Source organism: Eleginops maclovinus, chromosome 6 (genome assembly GCF_036324505.1).
Source record: "Eleginops maclovinus isolate JMC-PN-2008 ecotype Puerto Natales chromosome 6, JC_Emac_rtc_rv5, whole genome shotgun sequence".
Taxonomy (NCBI): Eukaryota; Metazoa; Chordata; class Actinopteri; order Perciformes; family Eleginopidae; genus Eleginops; species Eleginops maclovinus.
In genome coordinates, this window is record NC_086354.1 from 20554798 (window position 1) to 20581659 (window position 26862).

General features: G+C 41.1%; 1 protein-coding gene and 3 non-coding genes across 5 annotated transcripts in view; 3 read left to right on the top strand and 1 right to left on the bottom strand.

The window, feature by feature from the left end:
• Window positions 1-5613: 5613 nt before the first annotated feature.
• Window positions 5614-26862, bottom strand: part of LOC134865846 (microtubule cross-linking factor 1) — a 63638-nt gene continuing 42389 nt past the window's right edge. For both annotated transcript variants that reach the window (XM_063885618.1, XM_063885616.1), the window contains 7 exons: window positions 24909-25079; window positions 22739-22906; window positions 18466-18738; window positions 16030-16374; window positions 15216-15292; window positions 13302-14790; window positions 5614-6881 (listed from right to left, as the gene is read on the bottom strand). In XM_063885618.1, the coding sequence (XP_063741688.1) occupies window positions 6678-6881; window positions 13302-14790; window positions 15216-15292; window positions 16030-16374; window positions 18466-18738; window positions 22739-22906; window positions 24909-25079 (2727 nt within the window). In that variant the 3' untranslated portion in view covers window positions 5614-6677. The remainder of the gene's footprint in view (window positions 6882-13301; window positions 14791-15215; window positions 15293-16029; window positions 16375-18465; window positions 18739-22738; window positions 22907-24908; window positions 25080-26862) is intronic.
• trnal-uaa (transfer RNA leucine (anticodon UAA)) lies at window positions 8848-8930 on the top strand. Its single transcript has one exon. It is a non-coding gene; the product is annotated as a tRNA-Leu (tRNA).
• trnal-uaa (transfer RNA leucine (anticodon UAA)) lies at window positions 9117-9199 on the top strand. Its single transcript has one exon. It is a non-coding gene; the product is annotated as a tRNA-Leu (tRNA).
• trnal-uaa (transfer RNA leucine (anticodon UAA)) lies at window positions 9387-9469 on the top strand. Its single transcript has one exon. It is a non-coding gene; the product is annotated as a tRNA-Leu (tRNA).

The following is a 26862-nucleotide window of genomic DNA, read 5'->3' on the forward strand; positions in this document are numbered from 1 at the left end:
GTGTATGCGTGTGTGTGTGTGCGTGAGAGTGGGCACGTCCAAAGCAAATTGCACAAACAAAAGGAGAATCAAGGAGGCTCCAAATGAATGGCGTCTTTTTGTTTTTGCGTTTCTAAAGAGAGACAGATGGTGTAACTGAACTTGAAGACATTTTTTATTTTGAAATGTTACTGCATGTGGAAGAAGAGGGATTTGAGACAACCGAGGTCAACCACAGGTCAAAAAATCAGCCAGAAAATTAAGCGTCCACTAATAATACTGAACAGGGAGCCAGACAATTGGTACATGTATAATTTGAATATTCCCATTTCCAGTGGGGAAATACATGCATTTTGATGATTCATTATACTATTCTCCACTACATTTATTTAGCAGTTAGCTACAAATGACTCTACAGGATTACATTTGTACATTAAAAAAGCATCTAATTATACGTAAAATCCAATGCTTTAAAGTTGGTCTGGTTGGGGCCCTGGTGTATAAAGAGAACTGGAGGCGGGGCTCTGTTCGGTGGCGCATGAAGCCCAAATCGCTCAACTGCTGGGTGCAAAATTACCACAAACTATTATGTCTGGTTCTGCTGCGTCGATTCTAAATAATACATTTTAAACCCTCCGTTGGAAGTGGGATAGGGATATTAAAAACAAGTATTTACTGCATTGCTGAATCTGTGAGAACTCTTTTCTGATGGTATTAACTAAAGGTTTTTCCCCAAATGTAAATCGTGGAGCCAAATATGTTTTTGTTTCTCCCCCTGAAGTACAGCTTTACTGATAAAACGTATACCTTTATTTAAGTTAAGAACAAACAAATTACTTATTGAGTATTTTAGATTTTAACGCATAGTTCTCGCATAGTAAAAATAATAAATGTGAACAGCCGTAATCTTGTTTTGTGTGTTCTGAAAACATTTCCCTTGCTGATCATATTGTTTCTGATCCGATGCCAGCCCGAGCGACCGTCCTGCTGGTTTGGTTCAGGGTTCAAGCAGCCGTCACACTCCTCAGCACAATGGGACTTTCTGTTTACTCACACAATAGTTCACTTCTTGTGGAGCTATACAATCCTTAAAAAAAAAACAGCGTGAACAGACTGGAAGCAGCCACCGGCTTCCACAGGAAAAGATGACAGGCTTTTTTTCCCTTCACATGAATAATGATGTTAAGAGAGAGTGAGGGGAAGTGAAGGGCCTCCAGGCAAAGTCTCCTCTGGGCTCCTGGTCGAGCGTGGGGCTTTTTGTATCGTTGGCATGACAACCTCTCAGCGAATGGCACAGCCAGGCCCATTGTGTCGCTCATTGTCTGTCGGAGGCCTTCGCAGATGCAAGCATTCCCAATTTGGGGGTCGAATTTTTTGACAGATTGCACACTGAACGAGGCAGCGTGGAGCCTCAGAACGGTTAATTCGGCCAGCGGGACACACGCAGAACGAGGGCTCTTTAGTGAAAGTGAATAAAATGCGTCTTTATCCATGTCAGATTATAAATTCTGTTATTTAATCGTCTGGGCCGTTTTCAAAAGGTTAATAAACCTCTCCCTTTACTGATATGAAAGTCACCTTCTTTGTGGCTCGATTGGTGGTTTGAAAACAAATCTTTGGATCAACTTTTGGTATTTTGATACCACACAGTTTTTCATTTTGACTACTGTACCAAATATTTTGGTGTCAGGAATGCTTATTAATCTTGGTGGGACAATTTTCTCAGCTGCAGTCTAGTAAAACGGGGTATTTCTACAAATAAAGTGCTGCTTTTAAACAAACAAAACTCCAAAAGACACCTATGTGCACCTCAACAGTGGCCACAGCTTGTTGTGTATCCTCTGGACTTCAACCTTGGCACATTGATCCCCAGTGTTCACATTCAACCGTCAGCTGAGTCCTCAGACAGCAGCTGCAAACTCCACAAAACAAGGCAAGGAGAAAGAGGAGAGGCTCGTCTCATCTGTTTAGTCAAACAGACAAAGATTTGGGAACACGAGGGGAAACCGCTCCAAACAATCTCACAGAGACACCCAGACAGCCTCTGCTGCATTATTCATCGCAGCCGGAGATGAAAACATGGCTCTTCCTATCTTTTTCAATCACAGCCAAATGTCAGAGCAAATATTCAAACCTATCTGGTTTAAGGAGTTAGTTTAATATCGAGGGAAGTTTTGCAGTCACTGTTAAACTCAGCACACATCAAACACCCATGGGAGGTAGTTGTCAACATCGTTTTGGCCAGGAGAAAACTGATTCATAATAATGATTCTGTTTGAGTTTCTTCCCCCAATAAATATTGGATTTTGTGTCCTGCAGTTTTGATGTATTCATGGATCAGCAGTTTTTAAACTGTTGGCTCTAAAAGGACTCAAAGCTGAAAAGGTAGTGACAAACTTTTACAGCTCGGATGGTATTATTACAAAACTTATTTACATAACTGGTTTGTCCTCCCATCGAAAGGCAGATATTTGTCACTAAATGTCCCGACAAACATCCAGTAGTCTTTCTGATAATTTACCTTTTCTTATCAGTTAATTGGATCAAGCGACTTTGTAAAGTTGTGTGGGTCAACTATGAGGTGGATCAGACATCAAGTGATCAACCTCTAAAATAATCCTTGTTTTCTGGTTAATCCTGCTTTTGATACGGTTTAATTTTTCGAAATGAATATGTAAAAAAGAGAAGTGGATAGTGTTAATCTGAAAGTCCTTTTATTAGTTAGACGAATCACCAACGTTTTGCTTTGCTGTTGTTGTGTTGTGTGGGAAAGGCCCATATGGATACTGATTAGCATGTCTCCATAGGGTTGTTTTTTAAATGTCTCTACTGAGGAAGAGGAGTTGCCATCTCCCTAATAACCTGAGATTCAAAAGTAGCCTAGGCATGCTGGATTAGGTACAGTATCACAAATTAGAGCAAACACTGACTACACATACAGTCCTGTATATGACAGGAAAGTTTTCAACAAAACACCCACAAAGAAACCCAGAACTATTACAGCAGACTCATCAATACACAGTATAGTGAAAGTGTTGACAGCAAACATGGTAGTGTGGAGATCGTATTGAAACGCAGGAGACGTTCATTACAGTTGAGCACACGAATGCGTGTCTCGTTTAATCACACAGTAAAAGTTATAACCAAACAAGATGGCGCTGTCCTGTAAACCAACAAGCATGGGGCTCCACGTCATCGTAAACACAGATTAATTAAAGGGACCACGATCCCTTTTTACTCCCAAAATATTAACAACCAATGTCAGCCACTGCAAGTTACAAGCAAACAAACAAACAAACAAACAAACAAACAAACAGCATACAAAATATGCACGTCATCCGCTGCCAGTCCCTAGCTAACAGGCTAACAATTACCATAAACTAATGTAAATAAAGATGCTAACCTACCTTTCCGACGCATCTGCTAGTAGCCGATTCCGGTGTACAACAGACTTATTATCTGAGTCACACACAGACCCAGACTTTCTCCTTTAATGGAGAAAATAGAGAAACAGACGCACAAACCGAACGGTGCTGAGCGAGCGGTTTTCGTGTTAACACGAGACATGGGCGGGGCCAGAGCTCACCTTTACCAATGAGGTCAAAGGTGCTCCAGCCACGCGCACCCGTTTCAGATTTAGTTTTTACAAAATATGAATCCAAACAGATTTTGAATAACTTTAAAACATGCATGGAGTCAGACTTCAGACATTGAAGCAAAGGTTGTTAGTCCTACATAAAGTCCAAAATTGTAGACCAAGTTGAGAAGTCTTAAATAAGTCATTCTGAAATAAGAAGAACTTTTTAATTCAACTCTTCCTTGCCATATTCAGGATCACAAAAATATCAGCAACACTTAAACATATGAAAAGGAGTTCATTCTACCTTTTAGTATTTTTATGGGATTAATTAATAATAATTGAACTGCATCCTTATGTTTTAAACAAAGATTACCACATGAATTTCTTTAAAAAAAATACAAACACCTTCAGCTCTTACTGTTCCAGGACCTCAAAGGTTAAAAGGCTTTTTCATAAACTGCAGAGGTTGTAGTGCCACCTACAGAAACTTCAACTTCTGAAAATGCCACATAATTTAAATTTAAAGTGGTTTAAGACTTGTCCTTCTCCGTCTTTGCTTCGGGGCTGCTACAGTATTGGAGCGTGACTTCTATTTCACAGAGGTCACGCCCTTCCTGCTGCAGCCCACATCACACATTAAAGCAGAGTCCAGTGTTTAGAGAGAGTAGCAGTGTGTTGCATGTGAGAGTGTGTGGAGGTCTAAATTATTCAGCAGCGGTGGGTTCCTCTCTGGCGAATGAAAGTAAAAGCAGAGCATCCTCGTCTTCCTCCCTCCGCTGACCTGCTGGGTGCCATCAGTAGCTCCCAGAGTGCAGTTGGTGCATTAATTATTCATCATTATAACTCTGTGAAAGGTATACGCAGGCCTTCAGCACTCTGCCTCTTTACGACTCCCTTTCCTGCTTCCCCTCTCTTTAGAGTCAATAACAGCTTTAAGCTCTCCAATAAAAGACATCCGTTTTAAATCCACATATTTTATTACTGTGATGTATGTATCTACTTAAAAGTGAAAAGCTGAAAATGATCAAAGCAAGATTGTGACGTGTCTCTAATAGCTGGCAGCAAACAACTAAGTGCTGCACCTCAGACATAATTGTGTTTTTTTTAACTAAAAGGTCAAAATGACTTTCATTTACCTGTAGTAGTATATTGCTATATAGACATTTGGAAATATCCATCTGTTGACACATACATAGGATTTTCGTATCACAGATCACTTAAGTATTTGTTGTTACTCAAATGGATTATTTGGGAAAGCTCCAAGACATTTTGGATACATTTCTTTTGTGCATGAACTCTAAAAATATTGATTTTAAATTTAGCCCTTTTCACAGCAGACATTTTGAAATGCACAAGTAAGAAAGCACAGCTGTGAATAATGAAGTCAAGAAGGATCGAAATCTATCAAGCTCATGGTACATACTACACATGCTGGCTAACTGGGACAATTGAATTAGACACAGACATTGATGTCTAATCACTTGTGCTTTTTCTGCTTAAAAAGGTGTGCAGTGATAAAAGATGCCAGCAGTTACCTCAAAATGTTAGCGTATAAAACCCCCAAATAGAAATACACATACACCCCACTAGGGTCATGTTTAAATAATGGAGTGTAGATGTTCCTGGATTTTATCTTGCGTGACAAGAGAGTATCGTCAGTAAGGTGACACATGTATGACCATAATGCAACAGGATTTCACTTCTGGGAGGACACAATCTTCTTATTCACATTCACTGTGTGTGTGTGTGTGTGTGTGTGTGTGTGTCCCCTGACCCACTGTAATCCTGTGGTCTGCACTGTAATCCATACACACACACACACACACACACACACACACACACACACACACACACACACACACACACACACACACACACACACACACACACACACACACACACACACACACACACACACACACATGATCCATCAGTCTCTGCCAAGAACGCAAACTCAGGTCTAATGAAAGAGCGTATAATCTGTCATGAGCTGTATATCCAACCTGTATCATAAAGAGATATCGATGCACAAACACACACGGCTGAGGAGGAAGTATTGTAAATACACATTCATGTTTATTACCATTTAGTATTTACATAAGACTATAGCTCGGTAGACTTTTTTGACATAGATTTTCATTTAAAACATTCATATTTTTTCCCCACAATCCCATTTTTCTTGACAAAAGAAAAGGTAATTCATATCCAATAGTAACAACTGTACAAAGACAGCCTGTAGGTACAATAATTCACTTAAAAATTCTTCTTCTGCAAATCATGTGACAACAAAAACAACAGCTCGTGGGAATTTCCATCCCAACATGTTTTTCTTTTTCCTCCCACAGCGGAGCTGAGTGATCACAAATGACTAGAGCTCGTATGTACATGCACTAAAGTGCTAGTGTTCAAAAGGCATGCAGATATTTGACTGATATTTGAACAACTGCCTTCCAATATGCATAAGGTTATTCAGTTTGTCGACACCCTTCTTCTACACGAAACATTCATCCCCCAAAAAGAAAGAAGTACATCAGAAATGACATCATGTGTCTCTGCTTCAGACCCGATGAAGCAGAAGTTTTTTTTGTTTGTTTGCTTGTGTTGTCTTTCCTCCTCTTGTAAATAAACAGAAAGTCAAGCTTTAAAAGCTGGAAAGTAAGAAACAAAAGGTTTGTTGTCATTGAAAAGAAAATCGAATATGACAGGATGCAGGACGGCGTAAAAAAAACTGAACATTTGTAAACAGATGCAGAAAATTGGCGTCAATTTCTTACAAATGCATCAGTTGACCTACAGTTTTCACCTGGAAAAGTCAAAGTTGTGACTAAATTATGCATGTTTTAAATACATAAACACACATGTGGGGCATGATTAACTCAAGTGTGCAGGCACCTTTTATGGAAAATGTAAATCTTTTTATTATGATATTACAGTACATTCCAGGTTCTTCTCAAAAAGAAGTTCTGGTTCCTCGATGGTCAGCTGGTGCTACAGGGTGGATCCCGACCCCTCCTTCAGGCTCCGTCTCTGGGGAGTCTGTAGGTTTAAGGGGGGTGGGGGGTTTCTGAGGTACTGGGTCTTTTAGGCTGAGGTGGAGGAGAGGAGGTAGAGGACGGCCTCACGCTGGCTCCTCGCCCTCCAGGATGGGTTTGCGGTGTCCCGGCGGCGGGAAGGTGAACGTCCTCTTGGTGCCCTCGCTCCACTTTGGGGAGGAGGAGGGAGAGTGGGCGGCCCACCGGGAGGGGGGGCGGCGGTTTGCCGGACGGGCCGGTCTCAGGAAGCATGAGTCCAGAGGAGGAGCCACTGGAGAGCGAGGAAGGTCCTGCCAACAACAAGCAGCTGTCAATGAGGAGGGGAACGCAGCAACGAGGTGAAACAGAAAGTGAAATGAAGTGAAAGAAAGTGAATGAGCAGAGGGTCAAACGTATAAATGATGCTTGTGTCTAAAGGGTGTCATAGAGGAAGTTTTATATATTATTATATTCAATTTTAGAAGGATTTCTAGTTTTTCTCAGGCGATCATTACTATAAGTGGAGCTGTTTATAGAGTGCACCTGCAGGCTTTACTCAGTAAAAGCTAATACATAAAGTGGAGCAGGAGGCAGATGTATGAAATATATTTAAAAATGTTAAACAAAAAACAGCCGGGAGGGTCATTACATAAGGCTGTTTTGTTTTTCTCAAGCAATCAGTACCGCTCTTTTTAAAAGCATAACTTTAAATAAGTGTTTATAAAATAGTCTTTCAATATAATCAAAGAAATGCATTTGTGATCAAAAACAAACCTTAACTTGGGAAAAAAATACATTAAGCTCGATATTTTATTGACAATGCCGTATCAATATATGGAAATGTCATGTATAGGAGACCAGACTGTGGGAGGACACAGCTGGAGTCACATAAAGGATCAACTGTCCTGCTTTGTGTGTTTACATCGATGTATGTCACAATGATGGATGTGTATGACACAGAATAGTACAACCAAATGGGTTTAAAAAAAGGAAATTGGTTCAGAATTATGTATGCATATTTCTGCTGTGGTAAACATGGTGATGAAATGACTGCAATACATCTGTCCTCCGCATCATAAATGAAAAAAGTGAGAAAAAAGAGGGTGAAGCGATGAGAGACAAGCGGCTGAATGAAGTCAGAGCTCGATTGGGTGAATGATAACGCAGGGATATCACACCACTGGCCTGATTTAGAAATAGATAATCTCCAGGCGTTAGATTTTGGGGTGAAGGAAAGGAGACGTTGACCCCGCAAAGCAACAAACTGGTGCTGCTAAATGACTCGACGGCGATGGCGCGATGAACTGAAGAAGTCAGATGGATGAAAAGATATTCCCTGAAGAAAATGATGCGTTTCAAACACTGCGAGACGGATGTGCGGCGTCTCCATCAATAAATAATTTGCTTGTGAACGGATGGATTGTGTACACACACCGGAAACACAGACGAGAAGTCGTTTAATGAGCGGCTGGTGGGTTAATACAAGATTTCTTATGCGGTGCTAAAACCTCAGATCACTCCACAGATCATGCACCAGTAATGTTAACAGGAAGTCAGTGCACAGGAGAGGCTGCTGAACAACAGCTTCACATCAACTTCTCTGTCAGTGTTCAACTTTAAAGGGGAAATCCACCGTAAAACACTTTGACACTGTTCATAAATACTCTGTCTTTTTTTAAACATCAGGATTAGCATTAAACACTATTCGTCTTTGACAATAGATGAAAAAAGGCTTCCTTTGATCAAGTTAAGTGGGGCTTGACAAAAAAATTACCCTAACCCTAAATTAAATGTCAGGTTTTAAGAAATAAAGTGTTTCTTTTAGAACCCATTTCTTGCTTTATTCAATCCCTATTGGGGACAACATGGCATTCGTGGATATGATCAATTTTGTAGCTTACTTGTTCTTTGTCCAGTGACTGTTTCCTTTCAAAGAGGCCTCTCTGTTTGCCTTGCATTGTTTTTAATGTAGAACAACACTGGCACGCATCTCGTCCCAAATTAATGTTCTATAATATTGTTTTCGGGACTCTTTTTACTCTGATTTTTTCTCTGCATCACAATGCTAGACTTACCAACCAGCATTGCCATCCCTAGACCCAGTTGCCACTTCTGTAGTTGAAAAAACAGGCAGTAATTGGACAGAGAGAGGAGTCAACACTGTTCAGCCAAACATCCTGAGCTCATCATCTTTTATAAACACACTTTTGACCGATCTGATGGGTGATTTAAGTTATGAAATGAATGTTGTGTAGCTAAAGATACACTGCAAGAGTCACCAGGATGGCCGAGTGGTTAAGGCGTTGGACTTAAGATCCAATGGGCAATAGCCCTCGTGGGTTCGAACCCCACTCCTGGTAACTTTAGTTATTAAGAACTAGGTGAATGGAATAGATTACAAAAATAGATGAGGGCTAGTTGTAAAGAGTCATTACTGAGTATCGACTTTAATAAATGTACCTTTGAAGTACTGCACACAACATTTCAAGTATCACGTTTAAGTGATCAAATCGACCTGTTCTAGCTAAAGATAACCTGCAAGAGTCACCAGGATGGCCGAGTGGTTAAGGCGTTGGACTTAAGATCCAATGGGCAATAGCCCTCGTGGGTTCGAACCCCACTCCTGGTAACTTTAAGTTATTAAGAACTAGGTGAATGGAATAGATTACAAAACTAGATGATGGCTAGTTGTAAAGAGTCATTACTGCGCATCAACTTTAATAAATGTACCTTTGAAGTACTGCACACAACATTTCAAGTATCACGTTTAAGTGATCAAATCGACCTGTTCTAGCTAAAGATAACCTGCAAGAGTAACCAGGATGGCCGAGTGGTTAAGGCGTTGGACTTAAGACCCAATGGGCAATAGCCCTCGTGGGTTCGAACCCCACTCCTGGTAACTTTAAGCTAAATTGATTACAAAAATAGATGATGGGCAAGAAAAACAAGACTAAATACCCTGTCAGGGAGGGATTAGAAAGTCGCTGAATAATAATTCCCAAAATTGAACTTCTTAGAGGTTGTTTCGATAAGCGTGTTTTACGTGTTTAGGGAACATGGTAAGTGTAATAGCAAAGCAAATAAAAATGATCACCTATGTGCAGAGCAGAAGCAGAGAAACTAATACCTGCTGTCGCTTCGGTTAAGTTCTCAAAGAAGACATTGTTTTTGATCGCCACAGAATTGTCCGACCGTGAACGTTCGAAAGTGAACGTTTTTTACTTGTTTTTTTTGTACAGAATTAGTATACCAAAGCAAACTCCTGAACTTTTTAATTGTGACTGACAGACTGTGTCATATTGTGTAGCAGTGTAAGAGTATCTGATTGTGGATTTTCCCTTTAAGCATGCAGAATGGACCAGAGTAAGCAGTTAATATCCACCAAGCATCACAGAAAGAGATGAGTATTAGCAGCGGTCTTCTTCGGTTTATCTTTTCAGGACTTGTTAGTGTGAGAGGACATGACTAGCAGGAACTGGAAGAGAAAAAAGAAAACACTGTACGGACAAAAAAAGGGTGAAGAAAGTAAAAACATTGAGAGACAACCTCACAGTCCATCCAGTCTCCTGGTAGAAACACAATGTTAGAGTAACAACCAAATTACTGTCGTACAGGGCCTCCAAAGAAACGTCCTAAAGAGCCTCTTCTCGAATCACATGGACTGAGTTTGTTTTAAAGGACCATACCGGCGGTTTTGCAGGATCTATCCGATTAAAGTCACATCATTTAATTCAATCAATCTCTTCTCTGTTTGCTATGATAATCTACTTGCTAAAACTTTCAAAAAGACTTCCAATGCAAACCCGATTACAGTGAATACTTCAGTTTTTGTCAAATTGATGTTGTCATTAAAGGAGCAGAAACGTTTTTGCATTCTAAGCTTGCCAATAGTCATATGTTTAAAGCATGTTTGTGGGTAAATATGTTGTAAAAACTCACCTACAGCTCATACCCTACTCAAGTTTACACTCTTTAAAAGCTAGATCCTCAAATGTGCAGCTTTCTTGACTTTAGACATTGATATATCCACAGGGAATGAATGGATTTGAGTGGCCCATCTGCCTTTGTTGTTTTATTATTAATCTGCAAAAATAGGCCTTCCAGTCTCTCATATAAGGACCATCAGAATGACCCCGTCATAACACACTAATGCTGCTTCAGTTCAGTCTCTTAAAGTAGATTTTCATACCTTACTGGTGAGAAAATGTGTTAAACCTAATCAGTTTAAACGTATGGTATGGCACTGTATAACAGCAGATGTGATTTATGTGGTTAATGGACTAAAACATGCAAAAAACACCACTATGGTCCTTTAAATAAAACAAACAAATGATCTATAACAAAGAAAGTGAGCATGCGTGCATTAACACGAAGAAACAGATGACACTCCGATGGCTTCACACACTGTCACTCTGCCGTCCTGTGAAGCATGCATTGATGAAGAGGGTGAGGAGGAGGAGGAGGAGGAGGAGGAGGAGGGAGGGGGAAGGTGGGGTCTGCACGGCGTGAGGTGAGAGGTCCGTTTGGCTGGTGAACCCACTGCCAAAGGTTCGTGGAGGAAGAGGAGGAAGAGGAACTTACATCACGGAGACAAGCAGAGTTAGAGTCCCCAAGGAGTTGTTAGTATGACAGTGTGGTTCTGGATCAGAGCACAGCGGACAGGGGGGAGGAGAAGGGGGGAGATAAAGCCCAGAGGGGAGGAGAGAGGGGGGAAGGGGGGGAGATAGAGCGGGATATGTTAATTTGTAAAATCGAGCAGAAAAAGAAGTTGGATAAGTTATAGTAAGACATATCAAAGGCAGAGAGGTTTACCAGAAGATATAAAGAGGACGATTTCAGTTTGGAAAGTTAACACACACACCCATTCACTTTAGACCTGGAAAAAAACTGGGACCTTAAAGTAGATACAGGCCGGTCAGATAGTGTTGGAAATAAATACAATTATCTACAAATAAACTACGGTCAGGTGATATGACATTATAAAAGGCACTGCTGCAGATCAGTAACTTGGTATTGCTAAATCATTGAATCAATTGATCAAATGGTCAACATTACAGAGAAAGACTCAACAAATGTTCATCACTTATTTAAATGTATATCCCAAACCTTCTCAAATGCTGTTTTGCTTTCCTGCTTTAAACTGTATCAGTGTGTTTGATACTGGAAATTAAACAGCAAAACATGATTGGATTAACTAAAACCTTCTTCTAGTTGTAAAAAAACTGGGTTAAAGAAGAGCAAAAATAAAAGTCTGATTATTTTATATATATATATATATAGGATGTAGTAAAACTTTGATATGGTTTGACGGTTGACCTCTGATCTTCTTTAGAGCTTAAATGATAAGTCTATTGATCGAATAGTTGATTGAGAGTTTCCTATCGCTAAATGATTTAATAATGAAAAGAAATACTTTAGTTTCTGCACATTGTTTAGTAAAACGGAAGTCCTATTGACCTCTACACGACTGTGATCGCTTTCTCCAATATTGTCTGACATTTTAACACATTTAAACCCTAACCCTAACCCTAACCTAAAACAGACAGTAAACTTACTTTTCCAGTAGGTATACTGATTCATTTCCACATAGCTTTTGCAACATTGCCTTTTGGTTACGTGTTGACATTTTAAACAGTTTGAATAGGGATCTTTAAAGACATGTTACCCCCCCCCCCCCCACCCCCACTGTGTGTATTTATCTATTTGAGGCACAAAGAAACAGTAATATATGATCGAAGTCCAGATGTGTATTATAATATAAACATATTACATGCTCCAGAAGGCCTCACTTAGCGGATGAGTGCAGGAAATGATCCACTATCATTTATAAAATCACATATCAGATGTAATCTAGTTTGCAGTGAGCAGCAGCTGCTCAGTCCTGCATGTTAGTGGACACATACGGGATTATGTTGCTCACTGTGAATGCTATGGTTTTATATTTACAGTATGTCTTTGAACATTGTTTTAATGTACAGCTTTGATGCTGCACAACCTGAAGTTGTAATCTGTCTATAGAGGCGTGCCGGCACAGTAAACTAAAGCACTTTTTTTTTTCTGTTTCATCATATAAACATGAGCAGAAAGATGGGTTTCTGTCCGTCTTTTATTTTTCCCACAGGTCAGCTGAATGGGTGGTGAAAATGGCCCGACCGATATGTCCGAGCGCTGATTTTAAAGAGTGAAATCAGCACTTTTCTTAGGTTTTCTCCAGTATAGAGGAGATCAAACAGTTTCAAAACTGGAACCACTGGAAATACATTTATTTGGAGAGTTGCTGATAATGATTTACTCGGTAGCTATGATCTCACTCAGATCATTAATTTCACTTCTCCGCTCATCAGACACATAAATCAGGGTTCGGTCGGGCCTCAGTGTGAGTTATAGACACAGAAATAAAATCCAAAACACAGGAAAGACACGACAGAGAAGAGGAAAGTACAGAAGAAGAAGAAGAAGAAGAAACCTTAAAGAGTGTACAGCCATGAAGGAAAGTTCAGTATTTTTGAAGAGGGTCAAATGTTTTGACATTACCATTGCATCAGTCAGTGCTTTCGATCTGAGAAAAAAGCAACAATTTAGTCATATTACAACTCCAGCTTTTTCTCTGATTAACCACAGAAGCTTTAAAGTCTTCAATCCACAAGTCATAATTATTTTTGCGTCATAATACAAGGGCCCCAGATCAAATGAGTGATGAAGCGATGGATCCGGTTCGCCTTTATATTTACCTCCATACATCCGGCCTGTCCTCTGTCAGAGTCCGCCTGCCTGCTGCTGCTCTGCCCCCCCGCCTGCAGCCGCCTCTCGTCTCTGAACCCTTGCTCCTGCAGCTTCTTGTTGAGGATGCGGGCCGTGTTTTCAGCCAGCGTGTATCCCGGCGGGGCGGACAAGTCCTGCCGTATGCTCCCCCCCTCCGTGTTCTCCAGTATCATCTGCACTGGGCTCGGAGAGCGTCCTCGGACAATCCGCAAACACTCGTTCCTGGGGTCCGTTGCGATGGCCCCCTGAGCTGGACCGGACTCCGTGTTTGGCCGAGAGCGACTGGGGGATTTGTTGAACTTGGGCATGGACTCGTAGGCAACGTGTGTGTGGTCGATGATGTTGAAGAGGCTGGAGAGTCCGTCGTTGATGGTGGTGTGGACGGGGCTATCGCGGGTTGTGGTGGAACGAGCCCACGCCGACTCGTTGCTGCTCTTCTGCGGCGTGGTGGGCGTCGGGGCGCGGCTGTTGCTGGGTGGATCAGCCTTGTTGTTGGTGATGGACGGTTTCCTCTGGAGCTTTGGCGAGCCGTACTTTGGCGAGCAGCACGGTCGCTCAAACTTACTTTGGACGACGGGAGAGTACTGGATCTTCCTCGTGTTGCGTGACGGCGAGGAAATCGGCGTGCCTCCGCCTTTAGGAGTGAGGCAGCGGTGAGGGCTGCTGGTCAGGTTCCTCAGCAGGTCCGTCTGTAGACCCACGCTGATGGTCTGGGTGGTCTGCGTGCCTCGGGTGGTGAATCCGTTGGTCTGGCAGGCGGTGTCCCGTACCAAGGGCCCGGGCGGCGATCGGATAGCGTTCCTGACGGAGATCGCCACCTCCTTCATGTCGTCACTCATGTTCCTGGAGAGCTGCAGCTCCAGAGAGGAGGTGTAGCCCACAGTGGGGCAGATAGGAGACTGACTAGGAGAGGTCCTCAATCCCCCACCCTCCAGGAGCCCACATGTCCACCTCCCGCCGCTGAACACCTCGTCCGACCCGCTGGCTCCCACCCCTGCCTCCCCTCCGCCCCTGGCTTTGGTCCCTTTGGCGTACAGGAAGTCCGGGTCTTGGGCAGTAGTGCGCTCAGCTGCCCCCGCTCTGGTAGGGCTGTGGAGCAACACGTCGTAGTGCTCCGCTCCCAACCCTGCAGCCCCGGCCCCGTTGCCCCTCAGCGGGGACTTGTGGCAGTGCTCGGGGCCGCTCAGGGTGCTGGTGGTCAGGGTGGCGCTGGTGGTGAGGAACCAGGAGGCTGGAGGTTTGTCTGTCCATCCTTCCAGGGCAGGGTTCGAACCGGAGGCGGACGATGGGAAGTCCCAGCCCTTATTGTTGAACTCCTCGATGTACTTGAGGTCGTCCGGCGACAGAGGAGGGGTCACGTCGTCTTGTTCTAAATCCCCATGGCGAGTCTTGTCGGGGAGAAACGGCGAGCTGTCCATTAACCGTTGGAAGTCGCTCATGGAGCACACAGACTTGGCTCTGGAAAACACAAAAAGGCACATACGGTTCATCAAAATGAACTCAAGTCAGGAAAATAAAAGTAAACAACACAACAGAAAAAAACCTCAATACGCATGTTTGTTTTTAAAAAGCAACTTCATCCTTCTCGATGTTTTAAAACTGCTCAAATTATTTAACAGCACATTGAGCTGGATCACTTCCCCGCCACCTGAGAAAGTTTCACAAAGAATTCACCAGGGGGAAACTCTGTGTCACTTCCAGTAACAGAATCACAGCCGATCTCCTGAGGGATTCATGTGTATGTATGAGCAGCAGAAGTCTAGCAGGAGGCTGAACAATCTGCAGCAAGGGTTTACTGCTGAAATCTATTAATATGCAGCAGCTTATCACAGAATAGTTTACCCAGTTAAACACTCTTTGAACTTAGTTTGACTTGAGGTTACCTGAGCAGACTCCCAACAGCCATGTCGTCCTCCGGGCTCCCGAGTTCATCTTCTCTCTCCGAAATCTCATTCAGGGCCTGAAACACAACGGGTAACAAGTTAAATCAGGGGAGAAAGTTTCCAGTGTAAGAGGATTTATAGGAGGTAACATCAGGGGGAAACTCAGTAGTTGAAATGTTTTAATATCTGTTATTTGAAAACTTCTAAGGCAGATGAATAAAATATAAATAAACCGTTCTGAAACAAGTGACCAATATACATTGAATGCATGTATCAGAAACCTTAACTGTGCCATGTTGGAACGACATCATCACAACACATTTTTCAAAGGAGTTTTTTTTCGATTACATTTCGTGATTTTATCATTTAAAAATGTTTTAGGTTTTTTTCCTCTTAAATCTACAAATTCAATACCATCTTTTTTTTTTTCTCTGATCATAACTCACCTCCCCAGCTATGTAATTTACTTTTCTTTATAACTACAATGACCCACAAAGAAAAAAGAGAAAACAGGGAAACCTTCTAAAAAAATCGAAGAATAAATTCAAATTAAAACAAATATTAGTCATTTGAGGTTCAAGTTTCTAAGTGACAGTCGATCTAATTGTGTTTGCTTGGCAGGACTAATTCCCTTATTAAAATATCAATGAAATGTAAAAAACCAACCCATTAGGACCTTGTTATGGCTTAAGAGAAATGCATAACATCCTCGAGTGTAAGGAGATGTATTGTAAATGCTCTAGTTTGACCCTCTTCCCTCATACCCAAAAGTGATCTCTGGTTTTCTGTAGAAGAGTCTTGGTGCATGTGTTACCTCCTTCATGCAGGGGAACCTCTTCTCGCTCTCGCTAAGTCTGGAGGGGGCCGGGATCTCCAGGCTGCTGAGGGGGTCCAGAGACAGCGCGTCCAGGAACAGGTTCTCCGTCGGGCCTTTCAGCCTCATGGAAGCCCCCTGCTGCTCCAGCATGGCCTCGGAGTCAGAGTGAGAGCGCTTGGGTGGGGGCTGAAGTTGGGTCGAGGTACAGGGGGAGCGAGGGGAGCGAGGGGAGCGGGGGGCGATGCAGGGACTGTCCTGAGGAGAAAACATGCCTCTGAGGTCTGAGCTGCCATCTTTGACGTCCATGCCTTCGCCGCGCCGGCTGTTCAGCTCTCTCTGCATCTAAAAACACACACACATATCAGAGGGTCAGCCACAGAAATCAAATCAAAGAATCAGACTGTAGTTTGGGAGTGTGAGCTCATTATATACAAACTCCTGACACTTATTAAATTTGCCAATATTTCCTAAAAAGATGTGTATTTGTTTGTTGACGGTCTTTACATTACAGCCTGACATGTGGTTTCTACTGATGGTGATATTGAGGGGTTAAAATTAGGCTTTTGGATGAAGAGCTCGAGCATTTAAACCACTTCAATTTCAGCCGTGGGTTTTTTGGTGTATCTCAACCATCTTTCCCTCACATCATATCAGCAAATAATCAGGAAAACAAACAAACAAACAAACAAACAAGTAAATGACATAAAAAAACACTTTGATAAAGATCCCATAAAATGTTTAGGGAATTCTGGTGGCAATTTCACATCAAAACTGTTTCTAAACAAACAACCTGAGCATATCTGTACAGACATTCTTCATATCTGTCAGTACATCAGTACAGATTGGGTCATGAAACGTAAATCTCCAAATTTAAGGGGATAAATACAGCATTTTCTTCCATGTTTGCGTGAAAGTTTACTTTAAAAACAAATTAATTATCAAAATTCTGGTGATTTCTTTCCTGTGGATCAAATAATCAATGAGTCTACTACAGAGGATGAACAGTGTAGACACATATCGCCCAACTAATTGATCAGAAGGATTTATGCGTCCTCACGTATGGTCTTTGCATTTACAGTATGCTTAATATATGCATTCGCTCTGAGCTCCACCTGCAGCGTTCAGAGTTAAGTGCCCAGCTTTAGGCTCAAGGTTAAAGGAGAACCTCCCCATCACTTCACCCACTGTTATCAGTTCATCTGCTGATCTGTGTTTCAGGGTGCTGCATGACTCTCTGAATAATGTATGTACTCCTCCTGCTCTGTGTTTCTACATTCAGCCGTTGCATCAGCAGTTTTTCTTGCTATTTTCTGTCTTAATATTCCAGCCTCTGCTTTATATGTAAATACCCTCACACTCATATTATATTAACCAGCTCAATCCGGCCCCGAACATCAAACACAAACAGAGTTTAGAAGCTGCAGTTCTGCTAATTAAATCCCACAAAATACATCAATTATTCAGTAAAGCTTAGTATTTACTGTGTCTAACCTTGACTTTTCTAGAGTACAAAAGAACAGAGAGGATAATCGCCTATAGGGGTGCTTTGTCACTCTTTGTCACTCTTGAATCCATTGGGGTATAAAGACACACTTACATTGTTTAACAAGAAAAGGCTTCAGATCTTTCAGATGTGTTTTCCAGTTTGAGCAGTTCATTTTAAGGGGTTTCAAGGCTGCGTTCTGAGTATCTATTTATACTGTTTTGTCTGTACATCTGAAACGGATCCTCTGTTGTATGTGAATGCATAATGATTATCTTCTTTAGACAAAGCAACACCCATGAAGGTATTCTCTTAAGAGATTGTGGTTGGCATAGGTCTTACCATCTCCAGACATGTCATAGCAGTAGAGAAAACACTACATTTATGTATAAAAAAAAGGATGAATTAATGACAGAGTTTTGACAGTTTTAATTAGGTTGAAAGATGAAATGTTTAAACAGAAAGGTTCCTTGATTATCTTAGAAACGCACGTTTTATATGTCCAAAAAGCTCCAGAACAGCTAATAAATTGTTCCATTGGTAAGATTTCTTCATTAAAAAGGGTTCATTAATTTCCTATTGACAGACTCCTTAAATATCTAGTATGTGAGCTTGGCTTGATTGACTTTATTCCTCTCAATCTAACCTATTTTTCTCTTCCATCTTATCCCTGTCCCTGTCCTCCCTTGACGCTTTTTTCTACTCAAACTTAATTTCTCTCTTTACACTTCGTCCCTGCTCTCAATCAATCAAAGGTTATTATATTTATATAGCCCAATATCACACATTTAACCTTTGTCTCAGGGGACTTAACCGCTTGTACAGAATATAAAAACGACATCCTCTGAAAAACTCACAGTTAATGGGGAGAAGATGACAGAAACTTCTCCCAGGACGGACAGACGTGTAATAGATGTGGTGTGTAGATTAAAAAGTTAAGATCCTCTCACCCTCTCCATCTTGCGGTGGAGCTCCCTCATGCTGCCGTCCCACTCCTGCCTCTCGCGGTCATGGCGCTCCATCAGTTCCCCCCTCTCTCGGCTCCACCGTTTCTCCCCGTGCTGCAGCTTCCAGTGGAGGTCAAGAGATGCGCTGTGGCTGTCGGCCAGCAGCCGCCGGTGCTCCTCCCGCTCCAGATCCATCTCGCTCTCGGGGTCTTCAACCGGCTCCCCTTCACCTCCCTGAGCTTCTCCTCGCACCTTGTCCTGTGCCTCATCCTCTGGCTGGTAAAAAACAGCAAAGACACAGAGATGTTGAGTTGATAAGTCATTATAAAGTCATGATTATGGTATAAAAAGAACAATTGAAGCCAAAGAAAAGGTGTTATGATGAAATACTACAACAATTAACATGGCTCCAATTAAAGGGTTGATTCCCCTAATTTATAGCACAATTTATATTGGAATTATTGGATTTTGTTGGATTGAAGCTTGGCTATTAAAACAGGTTATTAGGCCGAGATAACTTCTTTCTTTTGGTGTAAAATCCAATCTTCAAATAGTTAATTGATGTTCAATTTGCAGCACATCTGTTTCTAGACTGGTACCTGAATTCAAAGACAGGGCTTTTTCAGGTCTTAATGCCTACTAATACAGTCAAAACTAAAAGAAGCACAGTGAGGTTAGGAGAAGGAATCACAAAGCACCAGGAGTTGTTTTTGCAGTCGACAGAAACACACAGTTAGAACTTGAGTCAGGTCTCCCTTCCCAAATGTATTTTTCACACCGGTCTCTGGAGGAAGGACATGAACTGAGGATTCAGATGAACTGCAGAAATCTTAAAAGCTGCAGAGCGATGGAGGAAAGTCTCTCTGGAAGAACAGAGCTTTGTTATCTTCAGAGGGCTTTGAAGCCTCAACACAATGGTACAAACTGAGTCTGCAGCGTGGAGCTGTGAGGAGCGAGTCGAGTCAGCAGCTTACATAACGCCCATTCACAAACACTTGGCTTGTTTAGTTTTATATCAGGTGGGAAATGTGTGTGATGACATACTGGAGAAAGTTCAAGTAAAATCAGACGCAGCATACAATGAGGGGAAATTGGAACAGAAAACATCATGGATTCAACATCCCTCTACGTCTCACTGATTTCCTTTTTTCCCATATTCCCTTATTTTTTAAATATAGTAACATCAAATCTTTCTTCTAACAATTACTGTTCAGGTTTCAATTTAATTTCACTTAATGTTTTCATTTGACTGTTTTTTTATTTATATTTTTCTATGATTATTGATTTGATGGGTTAAATTAATTATTGCAATTTTGTATTATTAAATGACAAAAATGCTAAATAATAAACATTGCTAACTGCCATAGAATTTCAGTTTGATAAAATAAAATAAATGAATAACAAATATTTGGGATTCCGATTTTTGTATTTAATTTGAATATTTATTCAGATTTATTATTTATCCATGAGTCCGGCTGCGACGAGCAAGTCAAAGTTGCCTTCAAAGAGCAGCTTAACTAACTCCCATTCACAAAGATCATCGTGAATACCTTTATATTAATTTCAACGTGTCTGATTACACAATAGAGAGGTTAACTTATACAGTATAGCTGCTGACTTAAAAGCCATTAGTTAGAAATGATAAATATAGACAGTTATTTAGGAGGCTTTATACTATATGCAAAAAGTTCTAAACATGAGCCAGCCTGTTATTAATACCTCAACAATTCTCTTACTTCCTCACATAGACACACAGGTGAGGGTAATTTGCAATTCTGCTCTGCTCTGCTGGGCTGTGTAATAATCCTGAGTGAAAATCCAAAAGTTTCGGGGCATGTTTCTGAAGTCTTAATCAGGACGGAGCACAGTGGAGCAACAGAAGAGCTCAACGTGGTGTTATCAGAGGAGTAAATTAGTTCTCATTGAAGCCCTGAGCGACCTCTGCTCTGTGGAAGGATATGGACCATGTAAAAGCTTTTCAGATTAAGAGCACGGGAGTTAAAAGATCATCTTCTTCCTTTAAATCAAACTGATGCTTAATTGGTTCCCAAAGCTGCAGTTACTTTTTCCTCAGATATATCTAAGGAGGAAAGTTTCTGAGAAACAAAATATTGAATATCCTCAAATTGATTGGGTGCTGTCTTTTTCCCCCACATTGATCTGTTGATCCTGATCACGCTTTGCCGTTTAAAGGGAAAGAAAATCTCGAGTTAAAATCAGACACCGCATACAACAAGACTCCGACACATAATGGACTTCATTTCCTTCTTCGTCACACTGCTCTTATACTCACTTCCTCTCACTGGAAACCTAGTGTTGACATGTTTACTAACTATTAACACACAATCCAAATCAAATGCGTCAGTATACGTGGTGTTAAAATCAGGGCTGCATGATATCAAAATAACTAGTGCGATTATATTGACTGATATTGCAATTGCGATATGACTCTGGAGGGATTGATCATTTTTGCCTCAAGTCTCATGGTTTTTAAAATATATTATAAAATGATCTTGGTGTTTTGAAAGGATCTGCACCAATCAAAAATGTTTTTTTAGGCCTGTAGAATACGATGTTTAGGCTGGGATATACAGCTGGAACACACAGCTCCACAATATTGCATTAATAAAACTCATTTTAACACCTATTCTGCCTTTAACAATTGCAATGTTGATTAATTGTGCATCCCTAGTAGAACAACTCCATTAAAACAGCATTCAAACTAAATATTTCCATTAAGAAATGTATTTCCATGATGATGTTGCACAGGAATTTTCAGATTTTTTGATATTTTATGACATCTTTAAAGCTCACCAATAATCATAATAAATATCCACTTTTTAATGTCTTTTATACATTTATATATACAATTTCAGGAATAAATATGCTCTCTCTTTTTGTCCTCCTGATCCATCTTTATAAAAACCTGTCTGCAAATGAGCTGATCAGATTTTGGCCACTTGATGTCACAATGTTTCTCTGGGTTGCGAACCAATAGCCGATAACCAACCAAGGTAACACCGGCCCACCTTATCACCTGAATCTCCTCCTTGAGCACCATTGTTTTTTTTTAAACCAATCACTCCTTAGAGGGGCGTGGCCAGCAGCAGCTCATTAGCATTTAAAGCTACAGACACAGAATCAGCACTTCTGGAACAAGGCTGAAACAGAGGGGTTTATGGCATGCGTATATATCTGAGACCTGTAACATATGGCTGAAAAAGAGTATAACAAGGGGCCTTTACGTAAGTCTCTGTTGAAGTCTGTTTCGTCACTCTCCTATACGCCACTCAATGGGAAACAGAACTACAGTCTATGAGCGTTATCAAAGCAGTGCCAACATTTTGAGCAAATGTCAACCGAAGTGTGTTGGCAATCTTGGAGGACTCAAACAGCAATATTTTTAACGGTGACACAAAACTCATATCGTATTTCAAGCACTCCTATCAGGTTGAGATGAAGATATTCCCATAACGAGTGTGCATAATAGATAACAGCTGTTCTGAGATCACAGAGAGACGATTAGAGGAACATCGAACACAAAGGCACCGTGCTGAATGACTGAGCAGGTGATTCATGTTGTTGTCTCATTCGGAGCCGCCCATCCTTTTTTAATTACATCTTCAAGTGGTGATTATGAATTGGATTCTGTCCATTTGTTTGTCACTGGTGATCAGGGTTGAGGAGTAACTGATTACATGTAACGTCATCAGGATGCAGGTACGTGTATGCCCTTACAGCACCAGTACAGAGGACACAGGAAAACTGTAGTATAAAAGAGCATATTCTGTCTTAAGAGGATCGGATTGTATTTCTTCTATGTAAGATGTACTGTACTGTACTATATTTCTTTATTTTTTGCATTGCATTCGACCTTGATCTTGATATTGAGGTTAATCAAAAGAAGAATCAGGTTAAATCTATATTGTGATACTTTTAAAAACTAGGTTACCGATCCCATTTTCCCATCGGTAACTACGAACAGATTACAGGTTTAAAGTAACCCTCCCAACCTTGCTAGTGATTATTATGATTAAGAGACAACTTGATATCATTAGAGGAGTTTTAAAACTACTCTGACCAGCCAAGAGAGAAGGTTAAAAAACAAAAACGTTTTTATTTGTTTCAGCTCCTTACCACCTTGCCCTGAGTCGGATGATTTTCTCCCTGGAGAACATGTTTCCTGTCACCTCGCAGCTTAATGAATGCACCGTTAGTTTCCTACAGCAGATTGTGTTCTGTCCCTTTAAGGGGGACGCTGAGATGCCATCTGTACCTGTCCGAAGCGGCTCTTCATCTCGGCCCACTTGACCTCCCAGGCGGCCTTGTCGTTGGCGTAGGATTGCTGCAGCTGGCACCGCCGCGTCTCCTCCTCCTGCAGCTCCTCCCTGAAATCCTCCAGCAGCATCCGCACCGCCTGCAGCACCTGCCGGTTCTCCCCAAACTGCAGAGAGGACAAAACAGTCATTTCATCAGAACTCCTTCCTTCTTACACGGCTCTACGACCACCTAGACCCCTGGTAGACCCCTGCACAATGTTTTGTTTTTATTTGGCGAGTTAATCCAGGACACACGTGATTGAGATCAGCAGGGTCTGTCTTTGTCTTGATGGTCCTTATCTTTGTCCTTTGTTTCTCTCTGAGAGCACTCAGGGATGAACCCGTGTTGTAAGTGCTTCATAAATCAATCTGAGCACTCCATCCTGTTTCCCATATACTGTATATCTCGCTCCTTTCTTTCATCCTTGTCCTTGCCCATCTTACCTCCCCTTGTCTCCTGCCAATAAAAGCACATTTATATAAACGCATGAACGGATGTAAATAAAAGTTGGGAAATTGGACAAATATAGTAGGAGTAGGAGAATCTGTTTAGCATGCAGAGAAAGACACAGTGGGTAGAAGAGGCTCATTTTCACATCTAACTTGGTGAATTGAGGGTTTATTTGGGGGGAAAAAAGTGGGTGAGTGTTGGAACAATAGAAAGACGTACACATATTTATTTGTATACTTTGAATAAAGTGTGTTTTACCAAGAGTTTACAAGGCAATTAGGCTTTTCTTAATAAGTCGAATGACAGAAAACTTGAATTCCAAATGTGTACGGTTGTATGTTTCATTCATCAAGTATAAATATTTTATTATATTTATTTTTAATATGTAATATTTTCTTTGTGAAGCACTTTGGGCTTCATGTTTGTATGAAATATGCTAAATAGTACAAAGTTGAGTTATATCTCTGTGAGGATCTTCCTATCTACTTTACAATTTGTTGAGAAATAAATCTTTTATTGCATTGCAGATAATTACAGATTTAATGAAAATCAAACAATCTTAAATATGGTAACTGTAGATTATAAGGTCCCCCGCATAAATAAAGGATAAGAAAAAGCTAAACTGTGGGAGTCTTTTCTTTCGTGCGTCAACATTCATGTGTTTTTAGAATCAGGCTTCATTTTCCACTTCTCTACTGTGACAGCCAGATTTTTTCAAGTCATTAATGTGAGTATATTCACGATTATCCATATAATGGAAGTGTTTTTTAGGACAATTTGCAACAAAATCCTCTTTCATGCAATCCCTATTCGTAAACACCTCATCTCACACACTTTAGCACTTCATCGGTATCTACTCTTCAGCACCAGAGGGGAAAAGATCCAGACACACAGATGCCTAACTGCCTAAATCACATGCAACTCCTCCCTGAAATCTTTCAATGACCTCTCTACGGCTTAACATACTCTATCTCACTCTGCCTGCAGGAATTATCATCTGCTCCACCGTAGTAGCCACATGAGCAACTGCTTACTAAGCAACTAAGTCTGCATTTCTGCTCTCATGCATAAAGCTTAATATTGTCCACTGTGCACGCTTGTTAAAACTGAACTCACAGAGTACAGTAACAATGTTAGATCACTGTGCAAACCACTTTCATGATGTCGTGCAAAATCAAAACACAGGGACAAAGTAGAGCACTTAAAGCCGCTTAATAATGCATCTGATCCAAAATGCCTACTGTACTTTCTTTAGTTTTACAGGGTGGATAAGTGAACCACAGACGGACTGAAAGCAGATCTCAACACACAGAATGCAGAAACATTTGCGCATGTGAGGAACAGGCGCTCCTTTTGTGTGCTTTGCATGTCACGGAGAGTCCATATTTTTGCATAAACAATAAGCCTAAAAACTGGGTGTGCTCAAAAAATAATTGCTGTTATCTAGGCCAAAACTCTCATCTGCATACCCTGCCAAAGCTCTAAGGATCGGCTGCCAAACATTCATCTGAACACAATGAAAGTGAACGGAAGAAATAATTCAAGGCCTAACTATTCACAATTTACTGGAAAAAAAGTGACTACTTGTTCTTTTGTTTTGGAGTCACTTGAGCTGCAGTTTTTCCTAACTCTATCTTACTATAAATGCAGTGGTGAAGTGGTGAGAGAGTGAGTACCTGTCTCTGGTGTGGCAGGTGTCGGTCAGGTGACGGCAGAGGGAGGATGGGTCCGGGGTCGGGGGGGTCCTCTGGAGTTTGTTGTAAACACAGCCTGTCGTCTTGCTCTTCCCCCCCCTCCGCCTGCTCCATTATCACTCCCAGCTCTGGGATGCCCTCCAACTTCTCAAACTGGAACAGATGACATGAAAAGCCTGCATTTTAATTCATTTATTTTTTGTACCAACACATTCAGACTCAGTCGCTGAGCTTTTCCCAGCATGCAATGGGAGAGGCAGAGAAACACCCTGTCTGAGTCGCTAGTCTTTGACCAAACCACCACATGATTAATACCCACAGCCTCTCACATTATATAGTCACACAGGTAAATAGTTGGGGTTTTATTTTGAATAAATGACACATTCTAAATATCGACAGAACATTTAGTTATTTTAGAGTAATTTCCTTCACTTTTATATTTATGTTTTTCCTTTTCTATGCACACGTACACCAAAGCAAATCTGGTGTAATACTTTTCATTTAATATTTAAAAAAGCTTATCTGCAGCAGTTTACGTTTTAAACTTAATTAATGATGTTCTGGATAAAGAGCTCCATGCATAAAAGATGAACCGCTCTCATTAGACCAATCTTTATAGAAAAGGTTAAATAGATGAAGGTAAACTTGTACTCTGTGGTAACACTTTTCAAGAACCTCTAAGTCTATAAGGGTGCACATTTACAAAAGACTTGCACCCTTATAGACTTATCAGGAGCCAGTCTTAAAGAGGCCCTATTATGCTTTATACCTGTAGTGTGTTATATACGTTTGTGTGCATGTTAACGGTCTGCAAAGGCTAAAATCCCAAAGTTCCCTCCAGAGGGAGTTTATTTCCCCCCTTGCCTCAAACACCTCTATCGGACTGTTTACTTCCGTAACATAGTGACATCACTATATAGCACTCGCACTTCTATTGGCTAGAGCTCCAACACATTGTCGTGATAGGTTAAGGGGCGGGACATCTCTAAGCAGTTGACAAATCACAACAGAGCCGGCCCGCTAACTTCTTTTGGAACATTGAAGCATGTAAACATGTCACAGTAGAGGCACAAACAATTCAAATATCAACCTGGAAATTAGGACACTATGGCCCCTTTAAAAGTCAGTAAGTTGATAAGAAAGGGCACTGAGACTGGGACATTCTTTCTCATTTCACCTAGGTGTTCAAACTGGGAGAAATCATTTTATTTGACTGTTTCTAAAAGGAGCACTGTGAAGCCCTTTGATACTGTACTGGTGCTTTAAAAATAAACCTCACTCGAGAAAATACTTTGTAGAGATTCAATGTCAAGTTAAGGGCGGGAGGTAAACATCCTGAAGGTGCACGTTGGCTTTTCACTGCTCTACCATCTGTAGGTGCAAAATTAGGATTCAAGATGAGACACTGCATGAATAAATAATGACTAGTCAGGACATAATCATGAGAATTTACATTCTTTTGAGACTTTGTGGTGTAGAAGTACATAACAAATGCCCGATCCAAGACAGAAATGTAATATTTCATGAAGCAAAATGTATGTATCTTGATTACAGCCACAAAAGTAGTTTGTTTTCAATACACAGGAGGAACAAGGTGTATCTCAGTCAACAGGTAAATCAGTGAAAAAGACCTCACAGTGCTGCTCACATGCTCTGTGGTCTCTAGGGACGTGCAGTGCTTAACATGTCCAGAAAAAAACAACAGTGAAACGTGAATCCTACAAATTAGGAGTTTAATCAGGCGGAAGCACAAGATGGTAACAGAAAAAGGTGAAGCATCGACCGCTGATTCAACAAGCCGGACAGCAAATGGAGACGCTCAATTAGATGGGCGACCAATTAACCAGACCATCAACCAGGGCTGAACTGAACTCACTCTGGACGAGTCACTTCTCTGTTGGCTTTTCAGACTTCTCCTTATTGAGCAACTCAAAAC